Raw genomic sequence first — 19,680 nt, forward strand, 5'->3', positions numbered from 1 at the left:
GGTATTTTGTAAGAACATCCGGCAAAATACAGCGCTGACGCCTGACGGGTCTATGTGACGGACGGACACGTGAAACTGTAGCGTAATGGTAATGCTAGCTTCAAAGTCAACATTTTTAGGGAGTGATTAACTCATTTAATGATCGTTGGTGTTGTTAGAGTTATTTGTGCGCACTATAGGGTTGCGGCTAAGCTTACAGTTTGATATTAGCGTACTTCAATGTAACTTACTGATTTAAGATGGTACAGTGTGGTCTGGTGATATGACTCTAACAATAATACGTTAGCTATTTTGTATAGCCTACAAAATAACGACAACAACACACACGTCTTCGAGAAGAGTCACGTGAACTAATTTAGCTGAAGGTTGGTTTGCTAACTGCCTGAACAAATCATGACGCGCTGGGCAAGAGCCAACAATGTCCACAAACACAAACCTGCAGATGCCACCCCATGGAGCCAGCTAAGGACTGGTGCTGGTCGGTCAAATGCAGACGCGAGCTCCGGTGCTGACCGTCGAGGACCTTCCAAACAAAAGCCTAGCAAAGGACCACTGAGGCGTACTCAGACTGGCCAGGGAAGTATAAAGTCAAAGAAGGAGTCCTCCACTGATGTAAATGGCTTTTTGGATTATCTCAAGCAGACAGGGCAGCCATTGCCAGGCAGAAGGCAAGTGACACACCAGGAGTTCAGTGAAGAGCTGAATATTGCCCTCAAAAAGGACAAGAGGAGAGAAGACAGGAGACTCAAGAGACAATCTTCTAAAAAGAGTAACATGGTAAAGAACTGCTAAGAAGCTGATTGCATTTCGGCTAATCACATCACACACTTGCATTGCTGGATTATGAAAGTACACTGTAGAAATGTAAGAGCTGTGATTGTGTATAGGAGAAAGTGTAAATGAATGACGCTTAGGCTTCCTATTTTAGTGTCTGTGTTTGTGGTCCGTAGGTGTGTTTCCACTGCAGGAAGCCAGGTCACGGCCTTGCAGACTGCCCAGATGCAGACAAGGATGTGGAGATGGGCCGTGATATCTGCTATCGCTGTGGCTCTTCCGAACACGAGATCCAAAGATGCAGAGCCAAAGTGGACCCTGCCCTTGGTTAGATTCCACTTGAACAACTTCTTCTTCTTCTTCTTCTTCTTCTTCTTCTTCTTCTTCTTCTTCTTCTTCTTCTTCTTCTTCTTCTTCTTCTTCTTCTTCTTCTTCTATTTACATAGCTCATGCTCTTAATGTGATGTAGAACTTGTCTATGACGTTAGGTGTCATGTAATGACTACCATTGGGTGGTGGTAAGGTAGTAGTGCAGATTTACGTTTCCAAGTGGATCCCAGGGGCTGCCCCTAATTCAACCCTGAGTTGCTCCAGGAACACTCTCCCTGTAGTTAATTCTCTCCTGATAAAAGCGTCTGATAATAAGAAATAATACCATGACTATTGGAATTAGCTTAACTGTCTATTCTTTGTCTAAAATAGGCCAGATGTTGAGTTTGTGATCTATAGAAGCGGTTGTGGCATTGCTCTGAAAGTATGATCCTCTCCGCAGGTGAATACCCATATGCCAAGTGTTTCACATGCGGCCAGACTGGTCATCTCTCCAAATCGTGCCCTGATAACCCCATGGGAATGTATGCTGCTGGTAAGAACATCTGTCTTGTCATGTTTGGATGTTTGCGTGTACAGCATATTACTTATTTTGATATTTTGTTTGGTTGTAATCGTTAGACTGAGTAAATGTTTTGTTTAATCCTAGGACGTTGCTGTCGATTGTGTGGCTCTGTTGAACACTTCCAAAAAGATTGTCCTGAGCACCAGAGTGCAAGTAAGTATTTCTGATCTTAACTTCCGCCAAGGAGGTTATGTTTTCATCGGGGTTTGTTTGTTCGTCTGTCTGTCTGTCTGCCTGTCTGTTAGCAAGATAACTCAAAAAGTGATGGATGGATTTCGATGAGATTTTCAGGGAAGGTCAGAAATGACTCAAAGAAGAGACAATTAATTTTTGGTAGTGATCGGTATCACCGTCGGGATTCCGGAGCCGTTTATGTTTTTCGCTTAGCGGTGTAATGGCATGGTATGGCTATGTGGTGGCGATCTGAATAGTGGTCTCACATATTTACCTCCGCCAAGGAGGTTATGTTTTCATCAGAGTTTGTTTTGTCTGTCTGTCTGTCTCTGTCTGTTTGTCTGTTTGTTAAGATAACTCAAAAACTCAAAGTTATGGATGGATTGCAACAAAATTTTCAGGGAAGGTCTGAAATGACCCAAGGAAGAAACAATTACATTTTTGTCAGTGATCCGTATTACCGTCTGGATCGGTGTGCTTTTCTAGATAACTTTGAAATGGATTCGGAATATTCTAGCAGGAGTTTGAATGTAGGAAACTATAGTAAACGGCTTGCTTTATCTAAGTTGAAATCTGAACACCTTTAGATAACTTACTAATGACTGTTGCCTGTACTACTCTCTTGTCTCTCCCCAGCAAACTCAATCACACTCAGACGCTTGTCCAATAACCTGAGTGCTGACCATGAGGATGTCCACGTTCCAGTGAAGAAAGTGCAGGCCAAGGCTAAGCCTAAAGTGGTTGTATTCTAATGATTGCAAGCTGTTGTTGAGATCAAAATGGAAAACACGGAGGACTTTCTTCAGTCTTTTTGTCTGCAGTCTTTTTTTTTTTTTGGCTGTTTCACAAAACAATGATACCCTCAGACATCAACATCAACCCAGGAAATCGCTGGGGAATTATGAACTGTTCACATTCGTGGTTCAGACTTGTTGGAAATATTACAGATATTTAAATGATGTACATTTTTTAGGCTTTGTGTTAAATGCTTTGAACATAAAAAAACCAACAGAATTTGCATATAATAAATACTGTATATATTCAAACATGAGGTGTGAATACAATAACATATTCATCTTCATGTATTACATTGCAATGACATCTATAATATACTCATAGAAGAAAAACAACAAATGTATAAATACTATACAAAAATCTTTCTGTACAAGAAAAGTTATTAAGAGTTGCTAAAAGGCAGTTGAGATTGTGTCAATCTCTAGAAATGTGATGCAGGATCTAGCCGTTTCTTCCATGGACTTTGACCAGCCTGCCAGGTTGCCCTCTACAAAAGGTAACACACCTGAAGTCACCTGGTTGTAGTAAGACACCTGTTAAGACATGGACAATAAGGATATTGCTCCATCAGAAATGGATCATTCATAACCATAAATAGAGTTGTTTCTATATTATATATATGTGTTATGGGGGAGGTTGGCTGAGGTACCTTGCAGGTGGAATGGGAGTTTCTTTGTATGATGAATCCTGCGCATTTGACTTCACTGCGAGTGGCGTTTTCAGTAGGGGGTAACTTCTCTGTTGTTACAGAGCGCAGTGCAATCACAAAAGGGTCTCTGCAAAAAAAGTAATTGTGTGCTGAATTTCTCTCCCCAAACACAAAAAAACTCCCTACATCTTTTGTATCAGATTTAGATAATCCGTAGTGACCCCATTGGTGGCCATGTGAAATATCTGACATTTACGTCCTCCTATTCTTCATATATTTAGATGTGTAGGCACAGCATGTAGTATCATATAAGCCAGAATGATCCACTGCAATTAAGAAAGCTGGCCACATGGGGGCAGTGCACACTCTTGTTAAGGTCTAACTACAGAGATACTCATTTGTAAAATCACAGGTGGACCTCCATATGCTGGACAGTTTTTAAATGGGATGACATTTGCATGGAAATGTTCATACAGGCATCAGATAGAATATCTGACCTATGAATCAACTTCATTATAACACATTGCAATAAAATCAAGAGGGGGTTGACCTCTCTCCAAACCACTGAAATTCTGAAATTATGGCCTCTGATAATTTTACAAGGAAGATATATATATATATATAATGTCACCCCACTCGTTTGAAATATTTCGGGAGCTTTGTTGCAAACATACTTGTCTTTGCAAGGTTGCCTTTTAGACAGTAGAAGCACAAAATCAGAGATGATGTTTCCATTTAAGGGGCTACATTTGGTGTGGTACACAGTCTCCTCTTCATCAGCTTTCTCCACTTCCTCACAACTCCTTTGGAAGGAATGTAATATATTGTGGTTATAAACAATATGTAATACAATGTGTTGAAATGATTGGTTATATTAACAATGCATGTTACTATGCATTGAAATATTAAACATCATGTTTGTTTTCTTTTTGACCCCTCTGTAAAGATGTTATATATGACCATTTGTCACCTTGAGACACTGACACTCATCAAAAATCCCATTTGCTATATATCCATATTCAACATCAACATTTTGAAAATGATTAATTATATTTAATATATTTAGTAGTTTGGCAACATCCAGTATAGTTGCCAGTGCACCTACAGGTAGTGCTTGTCCCAGAGCGGCCTCAAGTGCAGGTCAGACAGCAAGGAGAAGGCATGGAAGGGTGTCGTGTCCACCTCCATCTCCACCTTTATACAGAGAGAGTCCAGCTCCTCCAGCACAAACACCCCTATCTGCAGCCAAGACACAGAGAGAAAACAATGTCATGCTAGCTCACTTCAAACTGAAATAACATGTAGCTGTTGATAGTAAACTACTATTTCAATTTGATGTTTAGGGGTTTGACTGTGATTTGTGTTCACTCTAATGGAAGACACACATTATTTGGGAGATACATGCCTTATTGTTAACACTGCTGGCCTCCCATGTTGGTTTTCCTGCCAATACTGTCAGAGCTGCTACATTGTTGTAGCCCAAATATACCTGAGGGGGGCAGTGGTGAGTTAACAATAATTCATTACTGCATGATCCAGAAGTGGGGGCATGACTCAGCAAAGTTATGATGACTGAAATGTTTGTAAAACTGTGAATGAAAGTCAAACAAAAGTTCAAGAAGTTTGGTCTATCAATACCTGATTACTTTTGTCCCAAGGGACTGACAGAGGTCCTTCATCTCTGGAGTACAGAATGTGCTTTCTAGAAAGAACAAAGCAACAGATTCATCAGTCTCTCAAGATGAGATGATACCCATGGTTTAAATAAGTAATACCCTATTTCTTCATATATCTATCCACCATAAGATTATGTGTTACCTAGCCATGCGAATCCTCTTTCTCACAATGGCAGACAGATATCTTCTCTCTCCATCCTGAAGGATACAAAATATTGAAAAATGCTGAATAAACATATCAAGTTATGAATTAATCATTAAGCATGATGAAGACAGCTTTAAACTTTGAAACTGTTTGTTCATAATCCATCATGTTGTCTGCGTTATTTTAGAACAAGTTCAGTGATGAATGTTTCAGAATCTTCATTGTGAATATGAATATGTTATTTAGTAGGAGATGCTGATCGTCCTACAGTTTCTGAAATGATACAGTGACTACCTGAGGACCAGCTCACCTGAGTGGTGAAAATGACCTCTGGGAAGGTCAATATGTGGCCCTCGTTGTTGGTCCTCTGGTAGAGGAGGAAAGCGCTGTTGATGTGCCTTGGCGTTCCCTGGGTCCACTCCTCACAGTTGTAGGCTTCTACCCGCACCCCAACCTCCACACTATCAGACAGAGAAAGGCCTTTAATCTGCATGTGGCCCCTGTTGAACATCTTCAGCTCAGACAAGTTAAGACACCAGACTACAAATGGCTCCTTTTAACCTCTTTAGCTAACAGTACAGAATATTAATGTCCATATTTAGTCATTATTGCACACACGTATTTGTTCCCTGCGCTGCGTGTGGTTCCTGTAGAGCCAGTGGTATTTGTGGTCCAGATAAGCCTGGGTTAATCTGAGCAGATAAAGGAATGGAAACACACTGCTCGTGTTGTTTGTTGTCTCTGTATCTTTCAGGGACTTGTGACCCACCTGGTCTGGAAAGAGTTGTTGACCATTGCCTTGAATACGAGCCTGTCCCCCACTGTAGATGGACCTCTAAACTGGAACATGTCCACAGCTTTCAGAGTGGGGTATGTTCCACACAGCCGACTATGGAAAGACAGAGGGGAACACAATTCAGTATAGGAGAAACTAAAACAGACATTTCGACACAGCCATGATCCACAGATCCAGGCTATTCAGTGCTGTTAGATAATAAAATAGATGAGTAACTTCAGTGCTATTCAGATGATAAAAAGATCAGCGACATCAGTAGTCATAGATTGTTTATGTTGGTGATAAATTGTTGCCATTATTGAATGTAATGACCCGCGTGGATAAAAAAAAAGGCATTTTGTCTAGTGGGGTGCAGTATCCTAGCCTAAGAATGGCTAAATCTGGCACCTTGCCGCCACTGTAGCTGCGTTCTCCATCCAGGCCATAATCTGTCCTCCGAATGTGTTACCATGGTGATTGGCATGTGGAGGAAGGACGAGTTCAATGCTCTCAACTCGGGTGCACTCTGTTGATATTCTCTGGGTTGGACTGGAGTCTTTCCTTTGGCTCACACCTTCAAGAGAAGCAGGCAATTCCAGAAATAGCCGTTATAATTTCAAAGGCTGCCAGTGACAAGCTGATTATTTATTAGAGGGTAGTGATTTAAAAACGACAATTAGCATTTAAAACTGCATGGTTATTTTCATTATACCAATAATTGACATTCTAGTCCTGCTGGATTGCAGCTGGCAGAATTGCCACTGATACATGATTTATGATCTTTGACGAAAAACAGCGGTAAAAATGACACTGTGTGCATGTTTTACAAAACCATATACTCTCTAATTTGCTCCTGAATTGAACAGCACTGTGTGTGCTGTCTGATACAGTCTATGGTCTGTGTGGCCCACCGAGCAGGAACTATGAATAAACCAAATGTCAGAGTATGTTACAGCACGTAGCCTGGTGAAACAATGTTACTCTTGTGTTTTGGCTGCTGTTGCTCTTGTCCATCTGAATGGCCGAATGTCTGTCTAGTGACCTGCCCTCTGGCTAACCATGGAATTGTTTCCAGTGGCCGGAGCCAGCATTGGGGACGACTGAACTCGAGTGCCTTATGGGACTCCTAGTCTGTGCCCCTGGGCTGTACCATGGCAAGCTCGGGGCTCTGGATATTTATATTTGACCTTCTAACTTGGTGATATCAGACAGTGTATCTCCCTCTCTCTCTCTCTCTCTCTCGCTCTTTCTCTCTCTGTAATCTCTCAGTATACATTTAGTTCTCCTTTCCATGATGCTTATCGCCCTCTCATAAATCTGAGATAAGGGAAGATGAGCTTGACTGACCCTGGGCGTAGTAGTCCACCATGAGGTTGTTGAAAGCCTCCTCGTTGTAAAGGCGGAGGCGGCGTCTTTCAGAGGCCAGCGAATGCTCCAGTCGCTCCTCTGCCGAGTTCAGGAAGTCAACTGGCCTCAGACACACCTGGACAATGGAGTAGGATAAAACCTTATCAGACGATGTCAACGTCACTACCAAATGGCCAGCAAAATGCCTGCCTGAAAAAGATGCTTCAGCCCAAGTGAGTTCAGGACGTTTAACTGGCCTTAGATGCACCTGGACACCGAAGGGAGGATCAATCTTATCAGGCGATGTCAACATCACTATTACATGGCCAACTAAATGCCTGCTTGAAAAAGTGCTACAGCTCCAGTTGTTTAACCTGAATGAATAATTCCAATTTCATTCCTCTCATTGAACATGCAATAAATGAGAAGTATATGGGGGCTCCCTCTAAGAGGCTCCCTCTTTCAACATTTCAAAGTCAGGATGATAATCAGCATGATTAGCTATATAAGCTACTGTATATGAAATCAGCTACAGTATATGAAAATGCCTGCACTCTTCTACTAATACCACATGTGAAGAAGTCTAACATGTAGGCCTAGCTATGCCAAAGTACCTGGAGCACGTCGCAGCGCGGACAAGCTTGACAGAAACAAGAGACAGAACAGACTGAACCATGTAAACAAAACAGACTGATTGTGTTTGGTTCTCCACAGAGAAGACGAGCGCTGTGGAAGCGCAATCCCATAACGGTGAAATACAGAGCACTCCGTGGAGGCATGTTGTGTGGAACATTGACGCACCACTGATGCATTACGATCCATCATCACCTGGCAGTTATCTCCATCCAGAGGACCTTCTATTGCACTGAATGCGCATAATTGCCGGTGTTCCATTGTACAAGCTGACATATGAACTACGCATTTGTACGCTTGTGAGTGGATGGGAAGCAGTTGTTAATAGACTCATATAGTAGCATCAGAGTGATAGAGGAAGAGAGAGGCATTTCAAATGCCCGTGACATGACGTAGATGTTTACAGCTCTATCCTGTAGAAGTGGAGCTCTGTGAAGTAGAGTGGTCCACTCACCCATCACACACTCTTCCACTCACTACTCACTCATTCATTCACTCACTCACTACTCACTTGCTCACTCACTCATTCACTCACTCTCTCACTCACTCATCCATTCACTCACTACTCACTCATTCATTCACTCACTCACTACTCACTTGCTCACTCACTCATTCACTCACTCTCTCACTCACTCATCCATTCACTCACTACTCACTCATTCATTCACTCTCATTCACTCATTCACTACTTGCTCACTCACTCACTACTCGCTCACTCACTCTCTCACTCACTCTCTCATCCATTCACTCACTCAATACTCACTCACTCACTCACTCACTCACTCACTCTCGCACTCACCCACTCACTCACCCCCACTCACCTTCCGTTCTCCCACTGGTTTCCCAACAAAGGTGGAGAAGGCAACGCACACCCGCTTCAAAATGCCACTCATCACATCCTGCACTGAGACACAGATGCCCACCTAAACACACACACACACACACACACCCGCACACACACAGTAAATTATCATTAGTGGTGTTAACCTGGATGTCATCATACATTACACAAATGTTGATAGTCAGAGGGGTGACGTACCTCCATACTCGTGTTGAACGCTCTGTTTACTCGGGCTTTGATATTGATGATTTGACCAACCCTGCAAAGGACAGTTTGCAGTACTTTAGCAAACCCTTAGGAGGTACTATTTGATACATTTCATTGTTTAGAGTTACCGGGAATTTATGAACAGTATGCACGCATTACCTTACTGTCTCTTCAAATCGGATGTCATCCATGGAGGCTGTGACACATGGCATCCCTGCATGCCTTTCAGCTTCAAAGAATAGAAAAGGAGAAGAGGGTAAATGTAACTTCAGTGAGGTTTCATATGTTTGGGGTTGTAGTGTGTGATAACCTCATTCATGACCTGAAGGACTCCTCATGATTACCTGATATCATCATCAATCAGTTATTTGGAACCGCTCAGCCGAGAAACGAATGGAGACTTTGAAAAGCAGGCCAGCCGTGAATTTGACACAAACCGTTGCCTCAGACAGATGTTTTCACAAACATAGAGGTGATGAATAATTCACCTCGCCCCTTCCATCTTTTTTTATATTACTGATTCTATCCTTGTCTTTTTCTCTCTCTCTCTGTCCCCTCCCCCCCTCCCCCCCTCTCACACATACATACATACACCTACTACACAACCTACTCACACACACGCCCACGCACACACCCACCCACCCACTAAGAGGAAGACTTTGCCCTCTTTTTCCTGATGCATCCTGCGTGTTTGTCAACAGCCATCTTCCTCGGCGCTATCTATATTTCATATCCCTAAAAGCCGAGCGCTTCTGACAGCAGGTGGGACTTGAATGGATGGCTTTGAAAGGACACTTTTAAATCATTAATAATCTGTCTTCGCAGTCCAATACGGTATCTCTTCCCTTCAGGGTTTTTTTGTCAGACGGGTCGAGAGTGGTCTGCTAACCGGCCGGCGCACTGGAATGTGGGACGAGCGCGAGCAAGCAGGTGAAAGGTGAGTGCTCTCTCGTTACCCCCTGCCATGCTCAAAGTCCCCGTGAAGGTGAGGCGCGCCGGTGTTGTGAAGCGCCTCAGGTATTCCAGGCGTCTCACCGATGGTCAGTTAGCCATGCGAGGGTCGGAGGTCGGAGGGGCGGCGGGGTGCGTTCGAGAGGACGAGAGGCACATTGTGTCCTGTTTGTTGCTTGCCAGAGAGTCCTGAGAGAGTGAAGGCATGCAGGGGGTGTGAAGGGGGCGGATCAGTGATATATGTTATGCTTCCTGAGCCATGACCAGGAATAAACTCAGCTCATGCCGAGTTCAGTTGCCTCATCAGCTCTGTCTGAGCCAAAGAGATGTCACTGGATGGCCCTATTGCGACAGCATTGGTTTGTTAGTGCAATCAGTGATAATTAGAATTGTGCACATGAGGTTTGCCAAGAGAGCACTTCATTTCACTTGCAGCATGCACTGTGCAACACATCTGACATAACAAACTCTTGGATTGGTGGAACACACACAGTTATATTAAGGAAAGACATAAACAGCATGTCATGTCCCTACACAAGAAATGTCCCTTAGGTCCCTAATGTGCCTTAGCTCTGCACACTAGCATCTTGGATTGTGTGTGTATGTGTGTGTGTGTGTGTGTGTGTGTATGCACCAGGCGTCCTCACCAACCTGCCAGACAGGCGATGGTGTCCATCCACTTCAGTAGCTGCCCGGCACCCAGTTCTCCCAGGTGGTTGGCGTGGCATGGCAAGATGGACTGGCACATCTGCACCTCGGCCAACCCATGCCCGCGTTTCGGCGCCCCCTCGGCGGGTCCGTTCCTGGCCACAACGTCCTGGTTCATCAGCTCCATGCCACGGCGAGAGCGCTGACGTTATAGTCCTCCTGGCTTTTAGTCTGATATCTCTGACCGCTCACCTGAAGGAAGGAAGCCTGTGACCTCCACCTGGTGTGTGTGTGTGTGTGAGAGTGTGTCACACTGACGGTCTCAGCTGGTCGCTGCTGCTGCTGCTATCAGCACTGTTTGGGCTCCTGCCTTTGGTTCCAAACCTTGCCGCGCGGCAGCAACCTCACCTCTGGCCAACTTGGACAACGGCGTCAGCCATGTGACATGACCCGCACTGCTGGAAACAAGGAGCCGAGCCAGTGTGCTAAAGCGCCACCGAGGAATGTTTGAAAGACGCAGCAGCTCTGCAAGCACCAGCACGGGAAACCCAACCTCCTTGTCACATATCAGCTCTTTCCATCTACTTTTATTGATGCGAGCCCCTGTCAAAGTCCCTATCAGAGTATGCTAGCCCTGGCTGTAAAGCACAGAGATGTGTACATACATACAAGCAAAACAAATGGCCTGCATGACACCAGCCAAGGAAGGCTCACTCAGTCAAAGGCAATCCAGTGATATTGACAGCGTGGTGCGCCGCACAGTGAAGTCAAACACCATGGAGAAATGACAACCTCTGTCGGGAGATAATCCCTGAAATACTGGAAAGTAGATCAGTGGCTTAAATCAATAAAGCTCGCAGAATGAAATTCCACTGTAAATAAACATAGTCTTTGGCTGACTGGTGACGCAGTGGGCTTTTCAATGCAAACAACGGCTGGCTGGGCCTATTGGTGATGCTATTCAAAGTTTGTATTGGGATAACTTCAGAGATACAAGGGTGCTTTCATGGTTTCTTGAGGCATATATATTTTCAAAGTTTAACTTTTTAGAGTGTACCAACTGAATATTTGAAGACAAATATCCAGAATGTAGTTGGCGAAGCTCTGTGACAACACTGTGTTACCTCTGAGTGTGCACCTGATACTGCTACACAAGCACCAGAGCGGTAAAACAGAGTGGCGACTCTCCCATAGACCTCCATTGGAAAAAATGGCAATGTTTTTTTCCAGGTTATTTCTGTGTTATGGGACTTTTGGAACTATTAACAGCCAATGTCTTGGTCAGTAGTCAATGAGTTAATTGATTACACCCTCCAGCATCCAGAAGTACATCCCACCCTCCTGCGATTCAGCCATTCAGTGCAGTTGTTTTGAAAGTTTTCATCGCGTGGCGGCAACATCAAAGAGTGTCGCAACTCTCTCTTTTTATGGCTCTGACTAGCAATAGCAATCTCTGCATGGAACTATCTGTATAGAATCAAATACATTACTGTCTTAATTGTGCACCTTCATCAAGTGGTCATGTAAGTGCATCAGGAACCCAAGTAGTCCACTGATGTAAATTATGTAATACATAATAATTGTGCTTTTTATGTAGTTATAACCATTCTGAATGGAAGAAATAGTACTACTCAAATGACACTTACTCAGAAATCTGTACACACAGAGACACAGTGACAATCGACTCTGTTAAACAGGGATGAGAAGCTTTATATCAGTAGTGTATTCAAAACTTCCCAGTGTATTTACAAAAGTCAACACAAGGTAGAAAATAAACACTTCACAAATTAAGCTGAACCATTAAACAATTCAATTATTCAAATGAAAAAGGAAACATGAATTACATATACGAAGAATTTTCAAAATTGTCAGGCAACATTTTGGGGGAAAAAAATAAACAAAACAAAAACAAAATGACACACGTTACACACTAGTTGTGTGGCAATAGAAGTGACATGACCAAAGGCAGATGTTATTACAAATAACACTAAAAACATTGCATCATTTGTACAGTATAATCTTTAAATAATTCACAAACACAGATAAGTTGAATTCCCAGGCTATAAAATTACACTTTGCTGTGTAAAAATGTTTAGTAAATATATCATAATAATAGCAACAATGGTAATCATGATCATATTATGGTTCAACTTAAGCAACAGACCCAGATAAAAAAATCGCATTGAAAGGAAATCACAGTATTTCCGGGTAACACAACTATAAATTAGGAAAAAAAAGAGAAAGAGATGTAGAGAGGAGCATTTTTATCGTTTCATGTGGGCCCATGAAAAACAAGCTCATCACCATCTCCGAACATTCTCTTATGTCACCTGTTACTCTCGCCTGTAAACCCTTCAGCCATGTTTGCTGTTGTATGAAATTATCTGAAATGTTTCACAATATTCTGGCAAGAGGCCTGACTAATTTTGTGGTAGACATACATGGTGCTACAGTTATGTCTACAATCTGCTGAATCATCTTTCTGGTTAGGTAACAGGAACAGACTAGACAGGAAAGGGCATCATCACAAGAACACTTTACAGTGAACTATGACTCAGCACAATCCTTTGCCACAGCAAAAGGGTGGATGGCTGGTGAAGCGTTTAGTATGAAATCAAGGGTTTGTTTGTTTTAGAATTTATTTCATGATCTGATCAATAGTTATTTTATGACCACCACCGTCTCGATGATTATCAACATGACAGTGTCACTTACTGTAGGTTATATCAATGCAGTGCTGTTTTAGCTTGTTTATTAGACTTAGAGGAATCAGCCCTTACTCTGATGATCATGTGTGTACTGTTAGTTGTTTTGGGACCCAGTCAATTATTTTTGTGCCCTTCCTTTGTACTTCACACATTTTTTATATATACAAAAACATAAGGGAGAGACATCATTGAGTAATAATAAGAAATGTTATGATTGGATTTAGTTGAAAATGAAAAAAAAAGACATACCACTGAAGTTCAAACTCAATATATACAGTTTTCGTTTGTCTGCTTGTCCGTCCATAAGCGGATCAAGTAATATACTTCCATTTGTATACACATGCACATGTAACTTCTGATTGTACACCCACATATATACACAAAAGATACAAATATTAACAATGTTAACTTGTTGTAGTCTTTCTTCCCTCTGTGTGTGATTGGTTAGAGTTCAGCTCTCAGTCCTCTGTAGCTGAAGAAGTGAAACAACGATACAAAAGAGAGCGATGGAGGGAGGGAAGGGGGGAGGAGGGGAGGGGTAGGGGGAGGAGAAGAGAAGCTTGGACCCACTTCCTTCCGAGTGTAAAAGAGGGCTGGCTACAGCGCGGTTGCACTAGTTAATTCCCTTGTCTCCTTGCTGACTCCTCAGGATCTCAAAAAAAAAAAAACGATGCTCACACACTCATGGTCATATTTGGAGAGTACTATAATGAGAAAACAAAGACACAAATTACACACAAACAATAAACAAAACATCAACATCAAAACACAACTGTCACATATTACTTAAAAAATATGTCTTAATTGGTCTTAATTTGGTATTAATATTACAAATCAGCAAAGACATCCTGTTCGTTCATCAAAAAATCTACAGACAACCACAGTAAGGATGGTAATGACACTGTGGGACAACACATCCACTAACTAATTGTACATATTCAGTACGCTACATAATGGGTTCACAGATTACAGTAATTTCCCGCATATAAGCCACATTGTGTATAAGCCGCAGGACAGTATTTTATGCAAGTTAAAAGAAACAAAACCATATTAACGCCATATTAACTGCCCCCCCTGTATTAACCTCATAGCGGAAGAAATTTAGCAAAATCAAAAGCCGCGGCTAATAGTGGGGAAATTACGGTAGAAGGTGTTGTTGTAGAACACTATCACCACACTGAACTGCAGGAGTAGGAGGGCACGTACGCTCTCGTTCTGAAAGGGGTTGAGGAAGCTGCCTCCCATCTCGCCGTCATCTCGCGGGGTGCCAGGCTGGTTACTCATGCTGAGGTTGCCGGGGGAGTTCTGGTCAAGGCAGAGCAGGCACAGCGATCACGATCATGTCTTTAGAGACAACCATGACCCATTTATATTGTGTGAACGACATTGGAGGGGAGTTTTTACGCAAATGGGACATTATAGCAGTTTTGCAGTTGCACAAAAGCAATGCCTTCAAACAACAGATGAACCATGAAAAAAAACTAACCTTGGGGATGCTGTCCATATCAGCTGAACCTGGATGGTGGACAAGAGAGGCAATTCCTTGAAGTTAGTCTGCCTAGCCACAGCTTGAAACAGTACAATACATTTGTAACTAATAATATCCCTACACTTCACAGAGTGAAGTGTCAATGTGATGGTGTAATTGGTCTTCAGTGTCCTAGCCGCTTGGAGCCGTGTTTAGAGTCTCTGGCTTTATTTCCTCAATCTAACCATCTCATAATCCCCTTTAGATCTTGAATACAGAGAATCATCATCAAAGAATTCTTCACCATATATGTACCATTTTGTACCTGATCGTGTGTGATGATAACAGTGTTGTGAGATATAATGACTATTTACTTCCTCAATTACCCCCACTAGAGGGTGCATGAATATTGCGGTAATCAACACAGCAACAGTAAACAGTGACCCTGCAGGTTGCAGTTGTTTACAGCATGATTTCTATCCACACTTCACAAACGCATGAGTACTGGCACAGGGCTGATGTCTCGTAGACATTTCAAACACAGAGTGCTGAAGAGGTCAGGGGTCAGATCTCTGGAGGACTGGGCAGAGGACCAGTGAGGGCCAGTGGAGTGCCATCAGGGGGGGCCAGCGCCCGGCGGTCTCACCTAGTGATCCGTTCATGTGGTGGGGCTCCATACCGGCCATCCCGCCCATCGGACCGTCTCCCCCTGGACCCATGGGGAACTGAGGGGACAAACAAACACGCGGATGTATGGATGGACACAATGGCAGTCTCGCATCGAATGCACACTTAAGCACACACACACACACACACACACACACAACACCAGAGCAGAACTCAATAGCCCCATTCAGACACATGGCCATGGTTTGTTACCCAATGCTTGTTGCCAAAAAAAAAAGTTTTAATTAGTTTTGTGTTGCCAATTTTTATTTTGTTTGTTATCGCTACACGTCGCTGAATTTTATTAACATTTAAAGGTCTGTCATCGCAACATTGCTGCTAGCCTTTTTCTGTCTAAATGTGGCTGCTTAAACTACTATATGTCGTGGTCTCCTGCCTACATATATAGCGCCTATTTTGACACAAGCATCCGCGATTGTTTTCATCTATATTGTTGCACTTGTCAGAATTATGATACAGTACTGACATATGTTTTGACATCTTTCAGTCACCTCAGGTAACACCAGTATGACAAATCAAGATGAATGACCTGCTAAGGGAGAGTGAATGGCAGTTAGAGCTAATGTCCCTGCTAAATTAATGACAGCTTGTACATTGCTCTAGACCCAAGGACTGTGACTTTGCGTTCTCACCCACAGACCTCCTCAATCAACCACCAGCTGCCTTGGCAGGCAGAAGACCAGAGGAGAGCGAGCATGAACAGGAACTGACCGAGAGAGAGAGGGTAAAGCAAGAGAGAGAGAGAGAGAGAAAGAGAGAGAGAAAAAGAGAGAGAGGGAAAGAAGGCAGAAGACCGACGTACAGTAGAGCGAGCATGAACAGGAACTTACAGAGATAAAGATACAGGGAGAGAGAGAGAGACAGAAAGAGAGAGAGAGGGAGTGAGAGAGACAGAGAGAGAGAGAGAAAGAGACGGAGAGACAGAAGGGAAGGGGAAAGATGGCTTGTGGACAACAGGAGTCCTGAAGGGGTCAGCGAGATCACAGTCCCAGAACAGAGCGCCCAGTGTGAGTCAGGGGCGGGTGCTAAATCACGACGTGCGGGGTCAGGACAGTGAGCCCGGGCCCAGCACTCAAGGATTAATCCGGCCGCGGGCACCGGCCCCTCCGCCTTTGCCAAGAGCTGCATTAGTGAGATTTAAAGGAGAGATGAGGGCCTAGGGTGGAGGGCTAGAGTAATGTATACCCGCCGAGCTGTCTGCTGCTCTTAATTTATTTGTTTTGTAATTTATGGCCTCTTTCCTCCGTGCGATTCATCATGAAAATAACCCCGCCGCGCGATGCTTACGTTTTGCCGGCTCGCTCCTGGTGGGACTGCATTTATCATGGTGTACATGTTCTCGCCGGAGTTGGTGGAGTCTGGAAAATAAGTGTACTGCTTGTTCAAAGAGCCAGACAGGGGTCTAATGTTAAGTTACAATTACAAGATGAAATATGGTGATAAGGTGTATTTAATCCTTAACCAGCGACTTTTTTCATACTCTATAATTGGCCCGTAAGGAGCGCTGAGGACTGCAAGGCTCTACCTGCTGGGCTTGGCATGATGGGCGTTCCTGGGGGGCCGCCGCCTCCCGGGGGACCCTGACAAAGACAAACAAGTAAACAAACAAACAAATAAGAAGAGCCTGACAACGACAGATGCGGGCCTGGCTGTTTACAAGCGTCTCTCCGCAGGGTCCCAGAGCAAACAGTCTAGAGCTTCACTTGAACCAGCATGGTGTAAACAACAGACAGTCTACACGGTTTCTCTTGGACCAGCATGGTGGGTGTATCTGACAACTGTAGGCATCAGGTGCATCAGGCAACAAAACACTCCGATTATGGAACATGTATTGGGTGGTAGTCGTAACAGCAACTGGAGGCAACCCATAATAACCAGTTTTAACTCAAATATAGGAGGGATGAGGGATATGTAGCCCTTGTAGTTTCAAATCAGCATGATACTTTCACTACACAGTTATTATTTGGGAAAACTGATAGAAACTGCACAGATATTTCCATTGAAATGAACCTGGGATGAACTAACTGTAACTGCCTAATGATGAACTTTTAAAAACATAAATAATCTCTTCCTTATTTGTAGTTATCACACAGAGACCATTCCAAAACAAAACTATCCGCTGCATGCATCATATAATCCATGTGCTGATTGGAGACTGCCAGGGAGGTTTGCTGTACCACTGCCCCACTGCCTTATGATTCCTTTCCATCACTGGCTTTTACGACGAGCGCCATAACGGTTTGTGTGCAGTGATCCTCGGCGCTCGGGTCTGTCGCTGTGGTCAGCACTCTGCATATTTTCCGCCTCCACACAGAACAACAACCGACTCCCTCGCACTCACCTCCTCCCATCCCGAATCCCCCCCCCTCCTCCCCCTCCTCCTCCTCCTCCTCCACCCTCCTCCCTCCTTTGCCTTCCCAAATCTAATTAGGTCTCCCTCTCCCACTCTCTCTCCCTCTCTTTCTCTCTCTCTCTTCCTCTCTGCCTCCCTCTCTCTCTCTGCTGACTCGGCCCAGGCTTCCCGAGCCCCTGTCGTGGCGGAGCCGCTTTCCGTAAACACTACGGGGCGACGCAGCGCGCCGCGGCCCTAATAGAATGTCGAGAAGAGAGGCCGTTAACAGGGAACGTGGATATCCACGAGCAGCGTTACAGTAACGGCTCGACTCGTACTCGATTTCGCGTTATCAGCACAATTTGGGATGCGTGTAAAACATTGGGGACAACGCACTGCGAAACGCAACAGACAACCACACAGCTCTCTGGCCAGGCTTGTTTGAGCCACGAAAACACACGCACACTGTGTTTAGTGTACGCAAACACATTAGTAAACATTAGTAAACAATGCGGCAAATTCCGATCGTAAAATTAAGTAGTTGCATGCGTTCCGAAAAACGCTGTGGGAAATGATGTGGCTCAAGAGAAGCACTGGACAGAAAGCAATTATAGCGTGGGGGGACCAAGGTGAGCAGGGCAGGGGAGGGGGGGTGGGGGGGGGGAGCTGGTGCCAGCAGCCGAGGGGCCCGGAGCTCGCGGCCTTCTCAGCACTTTCTCTCTCCGTGTGGTGTCTGAATAAAGATGGATGTGTTACCTACCACATAGCTCCCCGGAGATGCCGAGGAGTAGGGGATCTAAATGCCAGCAATGCAGTGGGAGAGAGAGAGAGAGAGAGAGAGAGAGAGAGAGAGAGAGAGAGAGAGAGAGAGAGAGAGAAAGAGAGAGGGAAAAAAGAGAAAGAGAGGGGAGAAGAGAAACAACCCAGAGAAAAAAAAATGTCAGCAAAAAGATGAGGATACGGAGTTTTGTTTTTGCTTTGTCTTGTAGCAAAGCACTAGAATAGAATCGTAAAGACTGCATTCCTCGAGACTGAAATAAATACTTAAAAGACAATAAGCAGTCACAGAGTTTTTGGTGTATGTTACGCGGACTCACTGAGTTAGAGTTGGGTGGGTTTGGCCACGGTCTTCCTCCAGGTCCCCTTTAAAAACACAGACAGAGACAAACGCATTCATTTGACTTCATATTATAAAGTAAGTAGCAATTATATTATCACATAACATGGGTATTCATTCTGTTGACTTTCTAAGGAGATGCAGACATGCTGACAGTGAAGTGAGGAGCTGCTGAATTCTTACATATTCATCCCTGGCATCCCTGGACCACCTAAGGCATTCAGTGGAGGCCTCATCCCTCCACCATAACCCTGCAGAGACACAGATTATGGTCAATACTAACCAGAAACGTTACACCACAAGTTGCTTCTACATACCGTACATTTACGAGGTTATCAAAAGACCTGATGACATAAAGACTGCATTCATTTGTGACCTCACATGTGCTAACATGGTGTCTAATCCAACATAAGAACTCCCATTATTAAAGAAAACACAATTTTTTGGCTCAAACTCAGATGACCGCTGTTTGAGGTCAGTGCTCTACCTGCGGCCCGAGAGGCACCATTCCTCTGGGCGGCGTCATCCGCTGCATCCCAACCATGTTTGGATGGCCTAATGAAAACACAACAAAAGACACAGGGGTAAAAAACACATGACTCAGAACAACACTCGATATTGTGTGTGGAATTTGGAGACGGATGATCCCGCCCCAAAGAGACGGACCTTGTTGTCGTGTGGGATCCATCCCGCTGGGTAGTAAGGCCTGGTTGCCGGGGACTCCTCCTAGCGCCTGAACAAATAAAAACACCGAGTGTGTCAAACATGACGCACGCATGTGATGTGACACATCAAACTGCACAACAGCACTTAGAACAACAGTCAGATTGCCTGGAGAGAGTAGAGAGAGGCGTGTGT

The 19,680-nt window shown here is 44.0% G+C and overlaps 3 protein-coding genes across 9 annotated transcripts in view; 1 reads left to right on the forward strand and 2 right to left on the reverse strand.

Annotated features, from left to right (window-relative positions):
* Nucleotides 1-61: 61 nt before the first annotated feature.
* zcchc9 (zinc finger, CCHC domain containing 9) lies at nt 62-2,894 on the forward strand. Its single transcript, XM_062554396.1, has 5 exons — nt 62-777; nt 951-1,101; nt 1,547-1,639; nt 1,754-1,822; nt 2,480-2,894. The coding sequence occupies exons 1-5, from the start codon at nt 394-396 to the stop codon at nt 2,593-2,595; spliced, it is 813 nt and encodes a 270-aa protein (XP_062410380.1). The 5' UTR covers nt 62-393; the 3' UTR covers nt 2,596-2,894.
* Nucleotides 2,856-11,259, reverse strand: LOC134100909 (acetyl-coenzyme A thioesterase). 2 transcript variants are annotated; one of them, XM_062554394.1, is made up of 15 exons: nt 10,514-11,259; nt 9,071-9,140; nt 8,903-8,963; nt 8,685-8,786; nt 7,231-7,366; nt 6,292-6,457; nt 5,878-5,997; nt 5,419-5,569; nt 5,106-5,161; nt 4,926-4,989; nt 4,693-4,776; nt 4,393-4,526; nt 3,962-4,090; nt 3,288-3,414; nt 2,856-3,171 (listed from the first exon to the last, which is right to left on the reverse strand). In XM_062554394.1, the coding sequence occupies exons 1-15, from the start codon at nt 10,695-10,697 to the stop codon at nt 3,031-3,033; spliced, it is 1,725 nt and encodes a 574-aa protein (XP_062410378.1). In that variant the 5' UTR covers nt 10,698-11,259; the 3' UTR covers nt 2,856-3,030. The 2 variants fall into 2 exon arrangements, with proteins under 2 accessions (XP_062410378.1, XP_062410379.1); XM_062554395.1 differs by lacking the exon at nt 10,514-11,259 and adding an exon at nt 9,256-9,458 and having other exon boundaries at nt 2,859-3,171.
* Nucleotides 11,260-12,195: 936 nt separating this feature from the next.
* Nucleotides 12,196-19,680, reverse strand: part of ssbp2b (single stranded DNA binding protein 2b) — a 47,784-nt gene continuing 40,299 nt past the window's right edge. For 2 of the 6 annotated variants that reach the window (XM_062554031.1, XM_062554033.1), the window contains exons 7-17: nt 19,489-19,555; nt 19,310-19,377; nt 19,006-19,073; nt 18,803-18,848; nt 18,466-18,501; nt 16,899-16,953; nt 16,661-16,731; nt 15,333-15,411; nt 14,705-14,733; nt 14,402-14,523; nt 12,196-13,922 (exon numbers count right to left, since the gene is read on the reverse strand). In XM_062554031.1, the coding sequence (XP_062410015.1) occupies nt 13,907-13,922; nt 14,402-14,523; nt 14,705-14,733; nt 15,333-15,411; nt 16,661-16,731; nt 16,899-16,953; nt 18,466-18,501; nt 18,803-18,848; nt 19,006-19,073; nt 19,310-19,377; nt 19,489-19,555 (657 nt within the window). In that variant the 3' untranslated portion in view covers nt 12,196-13,906. The remainder of the gene's footprint in view (nt 13,923-14,401; nt 14,524-14,704; nt 14,734-15,332; nt 15,412-16,660; nt 16,732-16,898; nt 16,954-18,465; nt 18,502-18,802; nt 18,849-19,005; nt 19,074-19,309; nt 19,378-19,488; nt 19,556-19,680) is intronic. The other 4 variants (XM_062554032.1, XM_062554034.1, XM_062554035.1 and 1 more) reach the window with 4 other exon arrangements.

Source organism: Sardina pilchardus, chromosome 14 (genome assembly GCF_963854185.1).
Source record: "Sardina pilchardus chromosome 14, fSarPil1.1, whole genome shotgun sequence".
In the NCBI taxonomy this organism is placed as follows: domain Eukaryota; kingdom Metazoa; phylum Chordata; class Actinopteri; order Clupeiformes; family Clupeidae; genus Sardina; species Sardina pilchardus.

Coding starts and splice junctions, on each gene's coding strand:
- zcchc9 (XM_062554396.1), top strand. CDS start 394: ATGACGCGCTGGGCAAGAGCCAACAATGTCCACAAACACAAACCTGCA. Junction 1,102..1,546: donor CAAAGTGGACCCTGCCCTTG/GTTAGATTCCAC, acceptor TCCTCTCCGCAG/GTGAATACCCATATGCCAAG. Junction 1,640..1,753: donor CATGGGAATGTATGCTGCTG/GTAAGAACATCT, acceptor GTTTAATCCTAG/GACGTTGCTGTCGATTGTGT.
- LOC134100909 (XM_062554394.1), bottom strand. CDS start 10,697: ATGGAGCTGATGAACCAGGACGTTGTGGCCAGGAACGGACCCGCCGAG. Junction 5,570..5,877: donor AACAACTCTTTCCAGACCAG/GTGGGTCACAAG, acceptor TCTGTCTGATAG/TGTGGAGGTTGGGGTGCGGG. Junction 4,527..4,692: donor CCAGCAGTGTTAACAATAAG/GCATGTATCTCC, acceptor TCTTGGCTGCAG/ATAGGGGTGTTTGTGCTGGA.